Source organism: Onthophagus taurus, unplaced genomic scaffold (genome assembly GCF_036711975.1).
Source record: "Onthophagus taurus isolate NC unplaced genomic scaffold, IU_Otau_3.0 ScKx7SY_15, whole genome shotgun sequence".
In the NCBI taxonomy this organism is placed as follows: domain Eukaryota; kingdom Metazoa; phylum Arthropoda; class Insecta; order Coleoptera; family Scarabaeidae; genus Onthophagus; species Onthophagus taurus.
In genome coordinates this window covers 2,858,484-2,868,818 of record NW_027248940.1, presented here as the reverse complement: position 1 = coordinate 2,868,818, position 10,335 = coordinate 2,858,484, and the positions used below count along the sequence as shown (strand labels likewise).

The 10,335-nt window shown below is 33.0% G+C and overlaps 1 protein-coding gene across 1 annotated transcript; it reads right to left on the bottom strand.

Moving 5' to 3' along the window:
• Positions 1-3,158: 3,158 nt before the first annotated feature.
• LOC139432413 (uncharacterized) lies at positions 3,159-8,312 on the bottom strand. Its single transcript, XM_071200936.1, has 2 exons — positions 7,888-8,312; positions 3,159-7,173 (listed from the first exon to the last, which is right to left on the bottom strand). The coding sequence occupies exons 1-2, from the start codon at positions 8,310-8,312 to the stop codon at positions 3,159-3,161; spliced, it is 4,440 nt and encodes a 1,479-aa protein (XP_071057037.1).
• Positions 8,313-10,335: the final 2,023 nt, after the last annotated feature.

The window sequence follows — 10,335 nt, the reverse complement described above, 5'->3', positions numbered from 1 at the left end:
CGGGTGGCTCCGCGCTGTTCCGACAATCGAGGTAGGTATGCTTTGATTTATTTAATCAAATCAAATCAAATCAACTTACGTTCGAAAAGCAACCCCCGCATATCGGGGAGGGTGGCAAATTCAATAACAAAAACCGGGGATTCCCATAATCAACATCATTGATAATCATTTCTTGGACCTTTTCATTTTGGTAATAAAGTACCCTCTTTTATTTTCGCGTAACTTAATCTCATACTTAAAATTATATAGTACATTCGTGATGACACAAAATACATCCTCTGTGAACGGCTAAAACCATATGCCGAAAATCAATACGAATTCCGCACTCAAAAATCAACAATTGATTAAATATTTGTGCTAAGGCAGATTCTACCATGAAGGACCTCAACATTCCTACGCACCTTATCTCACTAATGAGGGAGACACTGAGGGTGGAAAGTACTTTGAGAATTCAGAATGAGAAAACACAACATTTTAAAGTAGGAAGAGATCTACAACAAGGAGATGCACTGTCATGCATACTTTTCAATATCACTCTTGAAAAAATTGTAAGAGAAACAGATATAAAAATCAGGGGTTCAATCGTGATCAAGAGTGTACAAATATTAGCTTTTGCAGACGACCTTCTATAAGCTACCTTAAATTCCCCAATACGAGACAAACTACATTAAATAGATATGGGAATGTTTATAGATAATTTGTAGAGAATTCAATTCTCTTTCTGATAAGCTAAAAAATTGCAAATGCGATTTCATTGAATATGAAGAAACAGTAATTTAATTTTTGACCACGCTGTATAATAATTGTGGATATATATATGTGTCCACAAGATAAATTAATATTTTAATAACTAATAATATGAACTACATTCTAAGGACTGATAGAATCGATTGATTATTTGAATGATAATAATTTTATATAGTAACGTTCTTTTTGTTTTGTACAGGGTGGTTCAAATTCGATGTCCGAATAGGCTAACTCGGAAACTATAAGAGTTAGAAAAAAAGTAGCTTACTTGTCATGATCTCGTTTTTCGAGAAACTGCTAATGCCGAAAACCTCATAGCGCTATCGTCTTTTGTTTTTCCGCTAGAGGCTAAAATTGAAAATATCGTAAAACCAGCAAGCGCAATTATTTTGGTTTTAGATTTTGAGATATCACAATGTTCGTTTTTTTAAATGGAAACAACCACTGGTTATTCGCTTATTAAATTCGTTATTTTTTTCTGATTACAAGAATATAGGGTTTGATAGGTCTATTTCTTATTGTTTTAGAATAAAGCTAAAAATAAACTTTTCTTTTAGTGTCTTCCAAGAAATTAAATTTACAGTTTCCTGTAAATTACGGTACTATAATTAAAAATTAAAAAAACATATTTCTGATATTTGAAACAAATATATTTGTTGAACTATTTAATTTATATATGTAATTATACAAAAGTTGGAATAGATTGCATAATTTCACATTTTTTATTAATATTTAATATTATTCTTAAATGACTTAATAAATTATTGATAGATGGCGGCATATGTTTTTTTTTGAATTCAAATAAACATAGCAAGATTTGTTTGTATTCAAAAATTTTCTGAAGTGTCACTTTAAAAATTCTGTTTTTTTAAGATGGATTACGAAAATTACGAAAAGTTTAACATGTTAGAATGTTACATATTAGAAAATAAAGTAAATTTTATATAAATTTTTAGTAGAATAATTTTTAGTTATAGTACCGTAATTTACAGGAATCTGTAAATTTAATTTCGTCGATGACACTGGATGGAAATTTTATAAAAAAAGTTTATTTTTGGCTTTATTCTAAAACAATAAGAAATAGACCTTTCGAACCCTATATTTTTGTAATTAGAAAAAAATAAAGAATTTAATAAGCGAATAATCAGTGGTTGTTTCCATTTAAAAAAATGAAAATTGTCATGATATCTCAAAATCTAAAACCGAAAAAATTTTTTTGTCTACATCATCAAATTCTCTGTAAAAAAGTGTCCATATAATGTCTTAGTTATAATACTCCAGCTATAATAATAACCAAGATAATTGCGCTTGCTGGTTTTACGATATTTTCAATTTTAGCCTCTAGCGGAAAAACAAAAGACGATAGCGCTATGAGGTTTTCGGCATTAGCAGTTTCTCGAAAAACGAGATCATGACATGTAAGCTACTTTTTTTCTAACTCTTATAGTTTCCGACTTAGCCTATTCGGACATCGAATTTGAACCACCCTGTACATGTCGTGTGCACAGCATGCTATAATAATAATAATAATTTATTGCTCTGCAAGAAAATAATATATACATACATAAAAAAAGATTATTATAATAAACTTAAGACTTCTTAAATCTAGAACAATCGTATTGCTTGGTTCAGCTGTGCTGTTCTTCTACCTTGCTATAATAATAATCATTAAAGAAACCTGAACTCATGTCCAGAAAAATAATAAATCCATAAAGAAAAAAAGTCACACAGCAAACATAATGTCCGCACAGGCCAAGTATTTCCCCTCGATAATAGATAAATAATAATAATTATATTTATTGAATAAGCATGCATAATACATTATTCTCGTCAATACAATACAAAAGAAAAAAAAATTTATATTACATAATGTAAAAACATCAACATCGCTTTATTAGACTCTTCAAATAAATAAATAATTGGTATTTCCTGATTCTAATTTAGTTACAAATTCCTGCACCGAATAGAACTCGCCTTTCAATAACATTCTCTTCATAGTAATTTTAAATTGACTGTTATTTAATGATCTTATTTCGGATGGTATCAAGTTGTATATGTTGTGTTCTGTATGCTATCTATTTTGAAATGAACTGTATTTCTTTATTTTCTTGTTTTTAGTTAAGTGACATTCGTATATTTAGGTTTTTGTCTAAAGGATAACTAAAACGCACCTAACACCTTTTCTCATTCGACAGGAAGTGTCCATTTTTATTTCGCTGCCAACTTACAACTTAAAAATAACCAAATATTACTCTAACAATAAGTCAAAAAAAAACAAAAACACCAGACAGAACATGCCGCCAGCCTTGAAATATCAATATTTAAAACTAACATACATAAATGAAAACTAATACAAATTTGTAGAAAAATAGGAATATATAATATTTGTAAAATATATTCACTGAACTGAGTCAATCTTCATCTATCGGTAACGGACAAACTTTTGCAACGGCACGTTTTACCATGCCGCTTCTTGTCCGTACTAACACTACGCGCACTAGATGGTCCTGGCCGGGATATAGTTCTTCTACACGGCCTAAACGCCATTGTAGTGGAGGTATGTTTTGCTCTTTCAACAAAACCATGGTTCCAATCTGGACGTCATGATTATTGCGCGTCCATTTTGAACGTTGTTGTAAGGTATGTAGGTATTCATGATTCCAAACACGCCAAAATCTTTGCAACAATTGTTGCTGTTGTTTAAAATTGTTTAAACGGTTGGTTGGTACGTCGACAACGTTCTCTTGAGGTACTGCTTGTAGTGGTTGTCCAATTAAAAAATGTCCAGGTGTAAGCGGCTCCAAGTCCGTGGGGTCAGAGGATAAAGGTAATATTGGACGGGAGTTTAGGATTGCTTCAATTTGAGTAAGCAACGTATAAAATTGTTCAAAATTTAATTTAGTTTCACCTAAAACTCTCTTAATATGGAATTTAAAAGATTTCACTGCCGATTCCCAAAGACCACCGAAATGCGGAGACCTTGGTGGGATAAAGTGCCATGTTATCTGATTGTCAACAAAGTATGAATAATAATTTTCATCCTTAGCTGTCTCTTTAATAAGGTTATATAAGTTCTTTAAATCATTATTAGCGCCAACGAAATTGGTTCCATTATCTGAATAAACAGTCCTGCAAAGTCCTCTGCGCGATACAAAACGTTTAAAGGCGTTCATGAAAGCTTCTGAGGTCAGTTGTGTTACCAGTTCCAAATGTACAGCTTTTGTAGCCAAGCAGACAAATACACATAAATAAGCCTTAAGTTCCACACGACTTCTACTCTTATTATCTTTTATTAAATATGGACCTGCATAATCTAAACCGATTGCTGCAAATGGTCGTGTACGTGTTACTCTGAAATCTGGTAAATCGCCCATCAATTGATCAACATTTAACGGTTTGACTCTGAAGCAAGTTGTACAATTTCTCAAATATCTACGTACGGTATTTCTACCATCCAGTGGCCAAAATTTACTTCTAATACGGGATAAAACGAATTGTGGACCAGCGTGTAAGTATTTATGATGATAATACTTAACAATTAATTTGACAAAATGATGTTTTGCAGGTAAAACTATTGGAAACTTCTCATCATAAGATAATTCGGAGTGCCTTAAACGTCCTCCTATACGAATTAAGTTATTGTTATCTAAAAATGGATTTAAGCATACTAATTTACTTTGTTTATGAACCATTTTTCCTTGTTGCAAAAGAGATATTTCTTGTATAAAAGATTGGTTTTGCACAATTTTGCATAGTTTTATTGTAGCATTATTTAGTTCTTCCAAAGAAAGTAAACCGCTTAATTTAGTTTCTGATCTTATGTTGTTTACAAAACGAAGTAGGTATGCCATAACATGTTGTAATTTTAAAAATGTTGAATAGCGGGTACATATTCTATCGAAGTCATTCACTATCAAATATGAAAAATTAATATTTTGCTTTCGAGCTTCAGGTACGTCGTCTATCGTTACCGTGTGGTTCTGGGGCCAATGCGTTTCTTCTAATGTTATCCATTCGGGACCTTTCCACCAACATTCCTTATTTTGCAATTCGTCGGGATTAAGACCGCGTGAAACAAAGTCTGCTGGATTATCAGCTGTTGGAACATGTTTCCACATTTCGCGCTCTGTCAATCTTTGTATCTCCGCGACGCGATTAGCCACAAAAATTTTCCATTTATGCGATTCAGAATTCAGCCACGAAAGAACAATGCTTGAATCTGTCCAATAATAAACATTTTTTATTTGTATTTTTTCATTTGTTAACATTATTGATTTAATTTTTGTCATCAATTGAGCAAGCAAAAATGCTCCGCATAATTCCAATCGAGCTATCGATATTTGTTTAATAGGTGCGACTCGGGATTTTGAACAAATCAAATGAGATGATTTTTCGCCATTATCATTGCTCGAACAAACGTAAATGCATGCACCGTAAGCGACCTGCGAAGCATCGGAAAATCCATGTAATGTAATTGACACTACCTTTGCTACAATAACCGGTCTTGGTATTGCTATTTTGCTTATCATTTTGATGCTTTTAATAAAATTTGACCATTTTTGTTTTAAACAGTCCGGAATTTCATCATCCCAATCGCTTTGTAATTGCCACAATTCTTGTAAAATTAACTTAGCTTTCATAATACATGGATTAATGAGACCCAAAGGATCGAATATTCGCGCCACCTGTGATAATATAACCCGTTTGGTAATTTTGTCATTTTTAATTTCAAAATCGGTACTGTAATGTAAAGTGTCTTCTCGTGGATGCCAAACAATTCCCAACGCTCTCGTCTCAATTCCGTCGTTAATCTGAAATTTGTCTAGCTGGTTGTTCTCATTGTGTAGAACCCTGCTATCGTTCGATTGCCATTTTCTTAATTTAAAGCCCGATTTCGCCAATATACTAGCAAGTTCATCTTTAATTTTCAATGCTTCTTGCCAATCATCAGAACCAGTAATCAAATCATCCATGTAAAAATTTCGTAATATGATGTTAGAAGCTACTGCGTTAGAATTTCTAGAATTCAAGCCAACCTGATGTAAAACACGTGTTGCTAAAAATGATGCACTAGATGTGCCGTAAGTAACTGTGTTCAAACGATACGGCTTTATTTCATCATTAGGGTCGTATCGCCATAATATTCTTTGAAAATCTCTTTGTGTTTTATGAATAAGGATCATTCTGTACATCTTTTCTGCGTCTGCGGTTATCACTATCGGGTGCATTCTCATTCTAACAACTATATCGAACAAATCACTCTGGATTTTTGGGCCAACCTTTAAAACGTCATTCAAACTTAAGCCTGATGTCGTCTTCGCTGAAGCATCAAATACCACTCTTACTTTAGTAGTGCTACTCGTTTGTTTTATTACAGCATGGTGAGGCAAATAATTTACAATGTCATTATCACACTTATCGAAAGAAGTAAGAGTCATGTGGCCTAAATCCTCATATTCTTTTAAGAAATTATTATACTCCTGCCGTAAATTTGAATTTTTTGCTAGTTTTCTTTCTAGCGAAATTAGTCTGTTTTTTGCTATATCAAAAGAATCTCCTAATGATATGTGATTATCTCGTAAAGGCAATTTAACTGTAAATTGTCCGGTTTCGTCACGTTCAAACTCTTCGCGAAAATTCAATTCACATTCCATTTCCTCTTTTGACAATTTAGAGTTTGCAATTTCAATATTTTCAATTTCCCAAAAACGTTCGATCTGCTTGTGTAAATTGTCGGTTGCCAAAAAACATCTTGTTTCGTTTTTCTGTTTTATTTTTCCTAACATGGGTCCGGCAACTATCCAACCTAACTTTGTATTTTGTAATATAGGACCGTGCTTTCCCAACTTTAGCTGATCTGGTTTCATTAAGTCGTAAAATATTTCGCATCCCAATAAAACATCAATTTCGTTTGTTTCGTTGTAACTGGGATCAGCTAATTTTAAATCACTAGGAATTCTAAGATTCGATGTATCGAACGAAGCTTGTGGTAAGCTACCAGTAATGTTGTCGATAACAAGAAATTCCAATTTGTTTTGATAGGAACAGTCTGCTGATTTAATAATTGCCTCTGTTTTACAAGTTATGTTGCAAATGCTTTGGCTAATACCGGAAACAGGTGCAGCTATATCTTTTCCCGTTAACTGCAATTTATCGAACAGAAATTTGGTGCAAAAATTTGATTGACTGCCCGAATCCAGCAACGCACGACATTTAACGAATTCTCCGTGCTTATTGTAAATATTAATAATAGCAGTTGGCAAAATTATTTGTCTTGTTTTAGGAATATAACTTTGTGATGTCATAGTGATTGGCGGTTTCTCATCGTTTTCTTGTTCGTCGTCGCTCCAACGACTTTGTTTGGTATCGTGATCAATTTTTGATATTTCGCTTCGACTAACGTGTGCTTTAATATTAGTAGCTTGTCTTTGACGTAAATGAAAATTTTTGTCATGTAAAATAGTATTATGACGTTTCTGACAAATTTGACAACTTTTGCTGTTGCATTTATTAGGAGTATGATCGGATTTTAGGTAATTTGTGCATATGTTATTCTTTTTTAGTTCGTTGTAACGTTCGTTAATAGGTAATTTTAATAATTTTTCGCATTTGAATGTAAAATGATCATTGTTTTTGCAAAAAGTGCAAGACAAAAAGGCTGTTTTTTCGTTATTTGAAGTAATATGCATTGATACCTTTTCGTTTGTACGTTCATTCAAGAAGTTGGCATTTTTCTTTTAAAACTTTTAAAAATTGATCCAATTTCGGCGTGGTAATGTTTTTTGAATGAGTTTCCCATTCCCGTTGTGTTTGCTTATCTAATTTTATTGATACAATATGTATTAAAGTGTATCCCAATGTTGTACTGGCTCACCTAATGTTTGTAAAGAACGAAAATCTTTTAGAAAATTGTCGATAAGTTTTCTTAAATTAACGTGCGACTCTCGGGTCAGTGGTTGTAGCTCAAAAATGTTTTTTACGTGATTCCGTATCAAAACCTTTTTATTTTCATATCTTTCGCGTAATAGCTCAATAGCTACGTCATAATTTGCTTCTGATATTTCGAGTGAATTTATAATTCGTAAAGCGTCATCTTTCAAGCAAGATTGTAAATAATAAAATTTCTGAATTTTATTTAACCTTGCATTGTCATGTACGAGCGATTTGTACAATTCGAAAAATCTCAACCATTCTTCGTATGATCCTTTAAATTGAGGAAGATTCAAAGATGGTAAATTAGCCGAAAATTGTGAATAAGTATCGACGATTGTTGTCTTGTTGACTGATTTATTTAATTCGGTAATTTCTTCAGCGCGAGAAATAACCTCAAAGTATTTATTTTCAAATGTTTCGCGTTCCGTTGATTGACTTTGTTCGTCACCTTTTTCGTTTTCTTCGATTTCCGTTTGTATGTTATCAAATTCGTCCCATAATTTTTCTAATCGTTTTAATCGTGTTTTTAATTCCGCGATGTTTTTATTACCCAATTGTACTTCGTCTACGAACGAACCGAATCGTGTAACTTGTGATTTTATTACGGCGCGCTTCTTTGCTAATTGTTCCATCGCATCGATTTGTACTCGTGAAAGGGATTAAAAGGATGGACCAAATATAAAGGACACGAACCTGTATTGCCGTTGTTTAATATTAGCGTCTGTTGCCTTCCCATCCAGCGTAATGACGTCACCAACAAAGAGCGACTCGTCGAAACTTGTTGGCTGATGTAACCTAACCACAATGTTGATATCACTCAAATTTCGATAATCTTCGCTCGAAGGACCAAAAGTTGTGTTCTGTATGCTATCTATTTTGAAATGAACTGTATTTCTTTATTTTCTTGTTTTTAGTTAAGTGACATTCGTAGATTTAGGTTTTTGTCTAAAGGATAACTAAAACGCACCTAACACCTTTTCTCATTCGACAGGAAGTGTCCATTTTTATTTCGCTGCCAACTTATAACTTAAAAATAACCAAATATTACTCTAAGTCAAGAAAAACAAAAACACCAGACAGAACAGTATAACTTTATACCAACATATTTGAAAGAATTCTGAGATTTTTCTATCCTATGGTACGGAACCTGAATATCATTTCCGTGTCTGGTATGACATTTCGTGTATATAGGTGTTTCTGCGTATGAATATGACTCAAGCAGGTTAGTATGAAACAGCTGGGTATCGTTAAAATTCCTAATTTTTTGAAAATTGTTCTACAGCTTTCCCGATTGTTTAATTCCTTTAAAATTCTTACCGATTTTTTCTGCAGTTTAAAGATATTGATTATTTGACTAGATACTCCCCAAACTTCAATTCCATACGTTGCCATACTCGAATTTATCTGATGATAAATTCTTGGTCACAACCCTTAAACAATACAACGAACTTGCTAGTTTCTTTTTTAGTTCATTAATATGCTCTGTCCAGGTTAAAGTTTCTGACAATGTAATACCCAAAAATTTTGCAATTTTTGTATAAAAGGTCAGCATCTTGGTTTTTCCTCATTAAGTTTAAGTTTGTTAAAATTGAACCATCTTTTAGCATCGTTTAATGTTTCTGAAGTTTTAAGTTTTAAATCGGTTATATTTCCGCCATAATTTATAAAGGACGTATCATCAGCGTAGAGACACTGTGAATCCGATTGAATGTTGCCAGGCAAATCATTAATGTATAACAGAAACAATACAGATCCTTGCGGTACACCAGCCTTGACACAATTCCATTTTGATATTTTTCCCTTTCAATGAACTTGTTGGTATCTTTTTATATCTTTTTATACCTCCCTTCATTCCATACGCACTTATTTTTTTTATCAAAATTTTATGATCCATCAGATCAAACGCCTTGGTCAAGTCGCAGAAAGCAATTTGTGTAAACCTTTGTTCATCAAAACCGTCAAGAATCGATTGTAGAACACTTAGGAGAGCTGTACTTGTCGATTTTTGAGGTTGGTACCCATACTGATATTTTGTTAGAATATTTTCCTCGATTAAATGCGTCATAATCTTTTGGTTTATAATCGATTCAATAATTTTTGACATAGTTGGCAATATAGAAATTGGCCGTCATTTCGATCCCCAGGTTTCTTTGTTGGGACTATTTTGGCAAATTTTAGTTCTGGAAAAAATCCTTCAACCATGGATTTATTTATAACCACCGTTAGTTGATTTATTATTAATTCGTTTATTTCTTTGAGTAGCCTTACTGACACTCCATATACAGGTGTCCCGTTAAGCGTACAGAGCGGCTGTATCTCGACAACGGTAAGTCCTAGAGGTTTGGGAAAAAAATCTTTATAAGCAAAGTGACCAAGAGAAACAGCTGGAAATTATTTTGAAATTCGTAATTCGACCGCTAGGGGGCGTAACAGCCATTGAGAAACATAAAATTGCCGCTATCTCAGAAACTTAGACGATGAGCTATAATTTTGACAACATCATTTAATAGCTTGGATAATACCGCATCGCTTTTGTTTTGCGATATTTCTCCTATCTGTCATAATAAGGGAGGGGGAGGCCAATGCGTTTTCATATGTTTACATTTTAATATCTCCTGGACCATTCAACCGATTTGAATATTTTTGGTGTTGTTT